Source organism: Merops nubicus, unplaced genomic scaffold (genome assembly GCF_000691845.1).
Source record: "Merops nubicus isolate BGI_N331 unplaced genomic scaffold, ASM69184v1 scaffold50004, whole genome shotgun sequence".
In the NCBI taxonomy this organism is placed as follows: Eukaryota; Metazoa; Chordata; class Aves; order Coraciiformes; family Meropidae; genus Merops; species Merops nubicus.
This window is the reverse complement of record NW_008603248.1, coordinates 1,742-11,941: the sequence shown is the minus strand read 5'-3', so window position 1 is coordinate 11,941 and position 10,200 is coordinate 1,742. Positions and strand designations below refer to the sequence as shown.

Below are 10,200 nucleotides of genomic sequence, written 5' to 3'. Positions count from 1 at the left end.
TGGATTTCAGCAGGGTCTGCAACCGCCAGCTGGACTGTGCCAACGGCAGCGACGAGGAGCAGTGCAGTGAAGGTAGGGAGGGGACAGGCCTGGGGGCACAAAAATCTTCCCCAGCAAGGCTGTTGGTAGCGTTCTTTCCCCCCCGTGAGGGGAGAGCACCAGCTGGGAGCCAACGTGCCCAACCTGCTCACGACATCTGTGTTTGTAGCTGACCAAGCTTGCTCAGAAAATCTCCTGTCATCATTGATGGAGTTCCTCCAAGCTCTCTCTTGGCTTTTTCCCCCAACTCAAAGGGGTTCATGCTGCAACTACAACCTCTTGCCCTCCCTCAACCTTGGCTCACCTTCTCTTCTTGCAGGGGTGCCCTGTGGCCCTTTCACCTACCGCTGTGAGGATGGGAGCTGTGTGAAGAAACCCAACCCCCTGTGTGACAGCACTGCAGACTGCAAGGACCTGTCTGATGAGAAGAGCTGTGGTGAGGCAATGCTCAGTCGCCCACTAGCCAGGCAGGTTCAGGATGCCACGTAGCTGCAAGCCATCCCCTCTCCCCCCCTGCTACCCTAGCATAAGCCCCCACTCTCCCTTGCTCCATCACCTTCTGGTGGCTCATGTCAAGTGATGCCACGGCTCCAGCCAGGGAAATCACCCGTGCCTGAGTGACACTGAGGAGGGAGTGCTCCTTCCCAGCAGAAAGAGCAGGCACAGTGTGTCACCTTCCCTTCCTCCCCTGAAGTACCTGCTGCATCTCGTCCTCCTCAGACTGTGGGCTGCAAGCCCCTCTCAGCAGGATCGTGGGTGGTGCAAACTCCGTGGAAGGAGAATGGCCGTGGCAGGCCAGCCTGCAGGTCCGGGGACGTCACATCTGTGGGGGGACGCTGGTTGCTGACCGCTGGGTGGTCTCGGCCGCACACTGCTTCCAAGATGAGAGGTAAGCCGAGAGGGAGGGGTGCTGGGCAGGAGGAAGGTTTGCTTTGCTTTCCACGTCACGCATGCTGGGAGGATGATCTGGCGTGTGAAAATGCCACCAGGCAGCCACACGCCTCATCTGGCACCCAGGCCATGCTTCTCCCTGGCTTGGAGGTGGAGAAAGGGGCTACAGACACACGCACTGGGTTTGGGTGTGCGTGACCCAGGGTGGTGCTGGGAGGCACAAAGCAGCTTTGGGAGAGGAATGGTGGTGGAAGGCACTTCACAGCTCCACCTGTGCTTTGGCTCTGCCTTGTCCCCGTTCTACCACAGCCATGCCAGTGTCAGCGTGTGCTAGGATGGGACCAGGATAGCGTGGGGCAGGAGAGTTTGGGTTAGGATAGTTTAGGAAGTTCAGTTGCTCCTCCAGGTCCTTTCAACCACAATGATGGCAATAACATAAAGATCAGGAGGGTTCACTCGTTCTTTCAGACAGGGAAGAGGTGAGGAGGAGGAAGGTCCATAGCTGTGCCAGGCAATAGGAATTGGGGAGAGGAGTGTGGACATTCAGGCTCAGTCTCCACCTCCTCCAAACTCCCCTTTTTCTCTACCAGTGAGCTAGTAGGGATCCCCCAGCTACCCAGGTCCTACTGCTGGACCTTCCCATCTGCCATTGTCTCCTGGTGCTCTGTGAGCTCAGGGAGGAAGAGCTGCTTGTCATCCTTGGGACTGTCACACCAGCCTTGGCAGAAGTGGAGGGACTTTACAGCTGCACTTCTTCCCTCGCCCTGCTCCTGTCTTTCTTCCTCCTGCCAGAGCCAGGGTGTCCCCTGGCTGTTAGCTCTCAGCTGGTCTGTCCTCAGAGGTGTCACCTTGTTTGGCTGTCCCCAGCTTTAGCCCCTGTTTCTGTAAAGGGTTGTCATGCCTTTTAATGCCCTCACCTCTAAGCCACTTCTCCCTTCCCTCCCTCTTGGAATTTCTCAGAGTTTGCTCCCCTTCTTCTCCCTGTCTCCTTCTCCTTGCAGCTTTCCTTCACTAGCTCAGCTTCTGCTCTCTGCCCTGTCAGTCACTTCCACATGACAGTCCCACTTGCTTGCCTGACCTAGATACACCCTTTAGTCTGCTTTGCTAAGGAAAAGAAGCAAATACAAGCAAGTTCTCTGCGTATAGGAGTGTCTGCCCAAACTGAGTCCCACTGTACAGGCATGTCAAGGCATCAACAGACATCCCACCTAGTTTCTTGAAATCAGCAGCCAAATAAAGAGGCCTCTCTGAGGGAGATGATCATCCATACCAGAGACTCCTCAAAAGCCAGAAAGAGCCAAGCTCTGCCCATCCTTCTCTGCTCGTGTGATGACTTCTCTTCTCTGCTGCATCCTACAGACTGGCCTCTGCCTCCATCTGGACCGTTTACTTGGGCAAATACTTTCAAAATGCCACCAGCCACACAGAGGTGTCCTTCAAGGTGATCCACCTCTTCCTCCACCCTTACTACGAAGAGGACAGCCATGATTATGATGTGGCCCTGCTCCAGCTGGACCATCCTGTGATCTTCTCGCCCGTAATCCAGCCCATCTGCTTGCCTGCTCCTTCTCACTTCTTCGAGCCTGGCCTTCATTGCTGGATCACTGGCTGGGGAGCCCTCAAGGAAGGTGGTAGGTGCAAGGTCTTTGCTGGTGGCCTGCTGTAGCAGAGACAAGGTGGAAACACAGGTTTGGATATGGGATAGGCAGAATAGGGCTTCTGCTCACCCCAAAGCATTATGTCTCCTTCAGCTCCTTTGATTTTGGGTCCTAGGTTGGCCAAAGTTGCCTGCTGAGTGCCTTGAAACCTCATTCAGAGAGGCAGGCATGACAGTGTGGTAACCTATAGAGGGATGGCAGCCTTCAGCATGCAGTGAGATGGGCGTGGGCTGGGGGACTGTGGAAAGGAGTGGGAAGCTCCAGTATCGCTCACGTGCACTACTCTTGGTGCTCTGACCCTCAGGGTACGTCAGCAATGTTCTGCAGAAGGTGGACGTGCAGCTCATCCAGCAGGACATCTGCAGCGAGGCCTATCACTACATGATTTCTCCCAGGATGCTGTGTGCTGGGTACCACACGGGCAAGAAAGATGCCTGCCAGGTGACAGAGGAGTTTTGGGATCAGGGGTGACTACCAGAGGTGGGATGCATGCCAAGTCTACCAAATGTACTCCATAGCCTGAAATGAGGGTAAAAAGACCACAAATGCACTTCCTCTGATCTAAGTGTCCGACAACAGATCCCAGTACCATTTCTTCCCAGCATCTTTCCCTTAAACAGGATCCAAATACACTTAAACTTCTCCTTTTCTCATTTCATCCCATTCCCCACTCTTTATCTCCCACTTTCAAGTCACATGTCTACATCGGCCTCACCCCCTCAGCTTCCTTAGCAGCTGTCACACAGAGTACCCTGCCTGTTCCTTCATTACTACCAATCTCCAAGAACTCTGTCTCACATCCCTCTGGGTAGCCAGTTAAATTCCACCAGCTTCCTTGCTCTCCACACATTCAGAAGTCCCACACGAAGCAGAAGGAAACAGTAGAGCTGCCAGATTCTTGAAGCCTGGCTAAGGGGAAGAACCCTTGATGCAGGAATGTGACAATGGGTCAGATGTGTTCACCAGAGGCTGTTTTTGACATCTGCCCAAGGTATAAGGCACGTTGCAGTTGGCCCAGGCACGGGCTGAGGGGATACAGGGATCTGCATGCAGAGGGACACAGAGCCAGTGTAATCACCAGCAGGAGAAGCTGGTGGATCACCATCACCCCATTTTCCTTTCCCTCTCTCTAGGGTGACTCTGGAGGTCCGCTGGCCTGCAAGGAACCCAGTGGCAGGTGGTTTCTGGCTGGTTTGGTCAGCTGGGGAATGGGATGTGCACGTCCAAATCACTATGGAGTATACACCAGGATCACTCAAGTGCTGGGCTGGATGAACCAAACCATGAGCTGAGAAAAGTGCACCTCTGTCTTCTCCCCATCAGACTCACATGGCACTCATTCCTCATCTTGATCAACCACCTCTCTGAGAGCTTCTGTGTGGGATGTTCTCAGACCCAGGGTGCTCTTTGGAGCAGGGTAAAACAATGCCTGCAGTGGGGATTGCAGAGAAGAGCAGGCAGACCCTCTACTCCCTCAGTGCTTCCCAGGGCGCATCCCCAGGTGTGGTTAAGGCTATCCACCCACAAGAGCTGGGGGGATGGACAGATGGACAATAACACAACACACAGCAACAGTCCCGAGTTGTTGCTTTCTGAGGAAAGGAACGAGGGGAGTTGAACTTTCCATGAACCATGTGATTCAGCCACAATCTTCTGCTGAAACATTTGCCCAAAGAAAATGTGACTGCTGTAGTTAAGAGATTCCAGTAACTGTGAAATCAATCTGCCTCTCTCTTCCTTCCTGCTGCCCGTCCTCCTTCCCCCTTCCCCTCCCATCACTCCTCCTCTCCCATCTCCCTGATTGCTTCTTTTCTTAGCTGGCATGTGCTGCTCAGCTCAGCCAAGCAGCTCTCCACATCCCACTGACTGCCAGGCACCAGTCCAGAGTCACAGCACCCAGCCTCCACTGATGCCCTTCCCTCAGGAAAAGGCCCCAGCTCTTGGAAAAACACTGGAGCAGCCTCCAACCCCCTTCCCTCAGCCCTTTGAAATACCTTCAATATGAGGGTGTCTCAACTGCTTCCATCTCCTAACTCAGACAGTCCAGGAGGTGAAGGAGAAGGCTTCAGGGCACAGGGCTTAAATAGTGACTGCCGTGGGTTTGGTTTTTTTTTACTGAACATATACATAAAGATATATTTCTTTGTGTGTGTATATACATATATACACACACCCACAAGGGGCCACTCTCTGGAATTAGAAATAAAATTAATTTGAAGGGGTTTTTGGCTCTAGCTTGCCTTACTCTATTCAAAATTATCATGGGGGTTGTGGGTTTTTTTGACCAAACTCCAAAGGGCAAAAGTTTCCACCCCCCTGCCCACCCCCCAAGCACAGCAGGGTCAATATCCTATAGCTAGATAGATGATCCTTACTCATTCTTATGATTTAGGGGTGCAGAAAGCAACAAGAAACCCTGCCCTGCATCCCAGCTGCCTGCAGTAGGGATGTAGCACGGATGCAGTGGGAAGTACCTCCAGCCCCCAGAAGAAGGAGCAGCAGAAGCAGCTTCTGGGAGCTCCAGGTGATGAATCCAAACTCTTCTCCAGCTCCCACCCCCTTCTACCAGCACCAAACTTCTGCCATTTGAAAGGAGAGGCAGCAAGGAGGAACAGGCTGTGAATTTTATTCAGGAGTTACACCCTGGTGTCCTCAGAGCCAGTCCCAAAGACAGGGATCTCCTTGTGTCAGCTGACATGACATGAGGTGCCAGCACGTTCCAGGGACCAGGCAGCATGTCTGACTCCTCCTTACCCTGCCCACACAGGGCTGCTTTTGGGGGACAGGGAGGGAGGCACCAAGGAGTGTGAGACCCAGCACAGGGCCACCCCATGAACTGTGCAGGAGCCCCAGACAAGGGCAGTGACTCTGCACTTGCCCTCTGGCCACCAGCACAGCCCAGCTGGCAGGACTGTCTAGGGTGAGGAGCTGTCCTTTCACTAGGATCACCACCTCGGGGCCCCAGTGGAAGCCAGGGTGTTCAGAAGATTGCAGGCTGCAGTGGCTGATTGCTGATGTCCCCAGCAGGGGACACTGTGACATTAAGGAAAGCCAGCCTGCCAGACATGGGAGGGGGCCGTGGGCTCCAGCCCATGGGGTCGGTGGAGCATCTGCCCTCCTCCAGGGCTAGAGGCTCAAGACTCGGAGGTGAGTCTGTGAAGAATAGTGGCTGGATGTGAAGAGTGAAGGGGTCTGGGAGGTGACATTGGGGGGCTGGGGGCTGCTGTACACTGCAGTACAAAAATAAACATATAAACAAGGAATGGAAAGGCTGCAGAGAAGCATTGGGATCACATCCTCAGACCTCTGGATTGTAACAGCTAGAGGAGAGAGAAAGAGAGAAACAAAATCAATGGCAGGGGAAAAAAAGAGATGGAGGGGAGAGTGAGAAAAAGGAAAAGGGAAATGACAGAGGAAATGAGAACAGAAGAAAAAGACAAGACATGAGGCCTGAGGGTGGGAGAGCAGAGAAAAAGGAAAAGTCCACATGACTAACATACACTGACTTGTAAGAGAACACCACTCAGGTCCCACAGCCATTGACAAGGAGGCTCTCAAACAGAGGGGGGGAGAAACCTCAGCCAGCTAACAAGTGCCCTGCCCCAGGACAGACTGGCACTGACCACTCCCAGTTTAACAAGAGCCCCACAGTCTTCTGGTACCAGAGGAGAATCCTCCTTCTAAAGCTTTCTGTGCCCAGCCCCATGCACACCAGCCGGGCAGCCTCCCCCAGCAGGAGGCAGAGCACAGAGGCTCATTTCACACACAGCTGCAAGAACATCTGGAGCTGGTCCTGGCTGCCTCTGCTCTGCCTTTGCCACCCCTTCCCACCACGCTCTCATCTTGACAGAGCCCAGGGAAAAGCCCAGGGAAGGGAGGGTAGGGAGGGGAAAACACCAGGCTGCCTTCTGCAAGCTGCTCTTGGGCTGGCAAGTGGAGGAGCTGCAGAGGGCAGCCTGGAGAAGGGATGTGTCAGATTTCTCCCTCTCCCCCATGCCACCCCTCCCTGCTTTGAATTCACTTCCAGCCCTCTTCACTTCTCCCAGCTGCACTCTCCCTTCTGCTTCCAGAGCCTCTGGTCCAGAGCCGTAGGGCCTGCTTGGCAGATAAAGGCACAGAGAGGATGAGAACTGGAAAAGCCACCTTAGGAATGAGTCGAGCTCCCCTCCCTCCCTCCCCTCCCCGAGCTCTACAAACCAGGGCCATACCCACAGAGGGAAGTGAGTCACTCATGCAGAGCTCAGGCTGGCGGGAGCTGGGAGTGCAGACAGGTAACATACCTGCAGAGGAGGAAAAGTGAGGAGCAGAGAGAGACAGGGCTCCAGGCAGGGGCCACTCAGAGCTCTGGGGGGCAAAGAGAACAGAGGGGAGGATGCTGGAGGCTGGGGAGTGGGGCAGGGTAGGAGGTAGGTGACAGTGCTGAGATGGAAGCAGAGGGGAGAAGGAGGGAAGGTCCAGAGGAAGAAAGACTTTAGTGCAATCCTGAATAGGGGTGGAGAGTCTGCAAATAAAAATATAACCATAAATCAACTGAACAGTTTAAAATACAAAGCAGCAGCCACAGTAACAGCTCTCCCCTGTCAGCTTTCTCTCCAGAGACTCCTGTTCCTGGAGAGGACTGCCCCAGCTCCTGCCCTAGTCCTTCCCTGCTGCTAGCTGTGAGCTCTCACCAGAAAGGTGGCCGGTTCTATGCCTGGGGGGTTATTTTTATTCACTTTCCTCAAGGATTTGCTGCACCTTTCTCCTCTGCTTCTGCTTCTGCCTCCTCCTCCACCTCCTGCTCTTCCTCCTCCAGGTTCTCCTCTGTGCTCTGTGGCCCAGCATGCAGGACAAAGGGAAGAAAGAGTGGAGATACTTGCAAGATGAGCCATGGCAGTTCCTTCTGACACATGAGGGAGTAAAGCAATGGTCATGGCACTGGACTAAAAAGGGACCTTTCCCCATGGCCAAGCTAGCTTGAACAAAGACACTTATCTTCTTCAGGGGCATCAAGTCAGGACTATCTAAGCCACTCATAAGTGCTGTGATCCCACTGCCCAATAACTGGTATCAGTCACTAGCACTCCTTGCTGTATTTGAGGGTCTACAGTATGTCATGCACTGCCACACCTTTCTGTCCTTCCCTCCAAGGTGGAGCAGGTGACCTCCTGCCCCTTAGGCTGCAAAACCACACCCTGGAGGCAGAGTGACATGCACAGGATGGTCATGAGGAGGCGTGAGGGGGATGTTAGAGTAGCATGAGGAGTGTCAGGGTAACTTGCTAAAGCCACCTGCCACACACAGCTAGACACCACCACCCTCAACAGACTCTCCCCTCCTTTTGGGCAATAGGTGTAGTGCCCCCGTGCTCAACACCAAGACAAGCCCCTGTGTTTCACCACGGAGCTGCCCCACGGTCACAGCAGAGATATGAAAGAGGGAGTAAACAAGGATCTCATAGGCACCAGGAGCGAGGTGGTCTCACCTTGGCTTTGTGGCCAGGCTCAGAGCTCAGGGCACTGGGGGAGTTGTACAGCTCTTTGGAAACCACGCACAGGAACTCAGCCTGATCCTCACTCCCGTAGTTATAGGATGAGCCAATGTTCACAAGCTAGAAAAGATGAGAGCAAGAATCACAAGCACACATTTGCTGCAAATATCCACTCTGGAAAGCCCACCACGCAGCACAGAGTCCAGCCCGCAGCCCCAGCAGAAAGGCTTTATAATTAAGTGGAGGCAGCAGAGAGAACGGGGGGAGGAGTCAGCCAGGATGCAAAACAGCTTCACCCCACACAGTATCCTCTAAACCTCTAGAGAAGGGGCAAAAGAGAGCCAGTGTGATAGCACCATCAGTGACTGATCCAACACTCTTGGAGAGCGAAGGTGCCTTTCCTGGGGACTGCAGGGTACCCAGGACCTTTTCACAAAGAGACAATTCCTTCCTACCCTCCTCTGCCTTCTCCATACCTGCTCAAAGCGCCATCCATCTGACATAGTGGAAACCATCTGAGTGAGCTCCTCTTCCTGGCACTGTAGCACACGATAGACGTGCTTAGGAGGCACCTGACAGCAAAACTGCAGAGTGTGAGGTCAGATGATAAAGGCTGTTGTCCCTCCTTGACAGACCTGTCCTCTTCCCCATGTCCCAGCTTAAAGGAGTCTGGAAACCACAACCCAACTCTCTACTGTGCCATCACAGGGAGCAAGGACAGTACCTCTTCTGGAGAGGAGGGACTGAGCTTCCTGATCCCCAGAAGATGCTGTGCTCTTTTGATGAGGAGTTTGCATTTGTTGTTCCAAAGTCATTTATGCAAATGCCACAGATGCTGTTGGGGTTTTGCAAGCACAAAGTGGCTGTGTTGCTGGAGGCTTACAACCCAAGGCAGAAATGATGAGAGGTGAGATATCAGCCAACACTCCCAGAAGAAAGCTTTTAAAAGGTTATTGGCCAAGACAAGGTGGGATTGTGCCACAGGATTGATTCCTTGTGCCTCATCTTCTGCATTTAACTCTTCCACAGATGTTTCTTCTCCTGTTCCCTGTAGGTTTCACTATAGGTACCCCCATGCTCTTCACCCTGATTACATTCTCAGGAGTCCCCACACCACAGCCCTCCTCCCCACGACACCTCTGCTCTCCTCACAAACACTCCTCCACATCCCACAGCCATCAGCTGCCTTCCTCCAAAAGCTGGAGGAGCTGATTTGGTTTCAGGGACTACATCCAGCATTACTTCTGGGGATGCAAAACAAGCCTGTAACTTGTTTATTGTCACTAAAATGATTGCTGCCTCTCCCCTGAAAGACTTTGCTACGTAGATATTAACACATAAACTCTAATTAGCTGCTTCTTTCTGTGTCTTGCTGCTTCTCCCAAGTCTGCTCTCCCTCTAGACTCACCTCTCCCTTTCCACATTTCATCCTTTGCCCAGCCCGCCCCCCTTGCCACTCCTCTCCATACCTGGGTTACTGGGTAGTCCTTCTCCTCCAGTCGATCCTTGATTATTCGGATTAAAGGACCTATGTTATAGAACTCAGCTTCTTCTAGGACCCCTGAGAAAGGACCACAAAGACACAAAGTTAACAGCCTGTCTTTGCTTTTTTGGTTTTTTTTTGGCTTGCTAAAAATCAGTCCTGAGCTTCCCAAGGTCCACAGGGAGAGATGGCACTGCACCCTCACTTTTTAACAGGTTTTTGTTGCTTGAAACTCTTACTGCATAATTAAACCCTGGCTCCCTGCATGGTGTTTCTAATGCACCAAAAGGCCCTAAGAAATCCAAACTTTCCTCCTGGGCCAGCAGGATTTGCACCCCCCTTGCAGCCCCATACGACTGCAGGTGATCTTTGGCTCTCTCCCCTGTGCTCCACCTCAAGACAGGTAAACAGAGAAGTGTTTCAGGTTTTTGTCTCTGTGCATCCATCCCCTCTCCTTTTTGAGACTGCTAACAGGCCTTCAGGGAAAGGAAGGTTCGTTCCCAGAGGATGGGTGAGGGAAAGGCAGCCTGGAGCCAACACTCACATGTCCCCAGGGCAGCACAACAACAATGCAGGTGGGGAGATTGACCCTTCACTACCTGACACACCCTCATTCACCCATGAATCCTCTAACTGGTTAGTTTTATGCTGGCCTGAGC

General features: G+C 53.0%; 2 protein-coding genes across 2 annotated transcripts in view; one reads left to right on the top strand and one right to left on the bottom strand.

Annotated features, from left to right (window-relative positions):
- Nucleotides 1–3,880, top strand: part of TMPRSS6 (transmembrane protease, serine 6) — a 14,747-nt gene extending 10,867 nt beyond the window's left edge. The window contains 6 exon segments of the mRNA XM_008938587.1: nt 1–72; nt 359–475; nt 760–928; nt 2,290–2,561; nt 2,893–3,029; nt 3,722–3,880. The exon segment at nt 1–72 is cut by the window's left edge and continues 10 nt beyond it. Of these exon segments, the coding sequence (XP_008936835.1) occupies nt 1–72; nt 359–475; nt 760–928; nt 2,290–2,561; nt 2,893–3,029; nt 3,722–3,880 (926 nt within the window).
- A 3,479-nt stretch (nt 3,881–7,359) lies between these two features.
- Nucleotides 7,360–10,200, bottom strand: part of KCTD17 (potassium channel tetramerization domain containing 17) — a gene marked incomplete at both ends in the record, with an annotated part of 3,917 nt that continues 1,076 nt past the window's right edge. Inside the window, 4 exons of the mRNA XM_008938589.1 lie at nt 7,360–7,398; nt 8,053–8,178; nt 8,535–8,630; nt 9,528–9,619. Coding sequence (XP_008936837.1) covers nt 7,360–7,398; nt 8,053–8,178; nt 8,535–8,630; nt 9,528–9,619 — 353 coding nt within the window. The remainder of the gene's footprint in view (nt 7,399–8,052; nt 8,179–8,534; nt 8,631–9,527; nt 9,620–10,200) is intronic.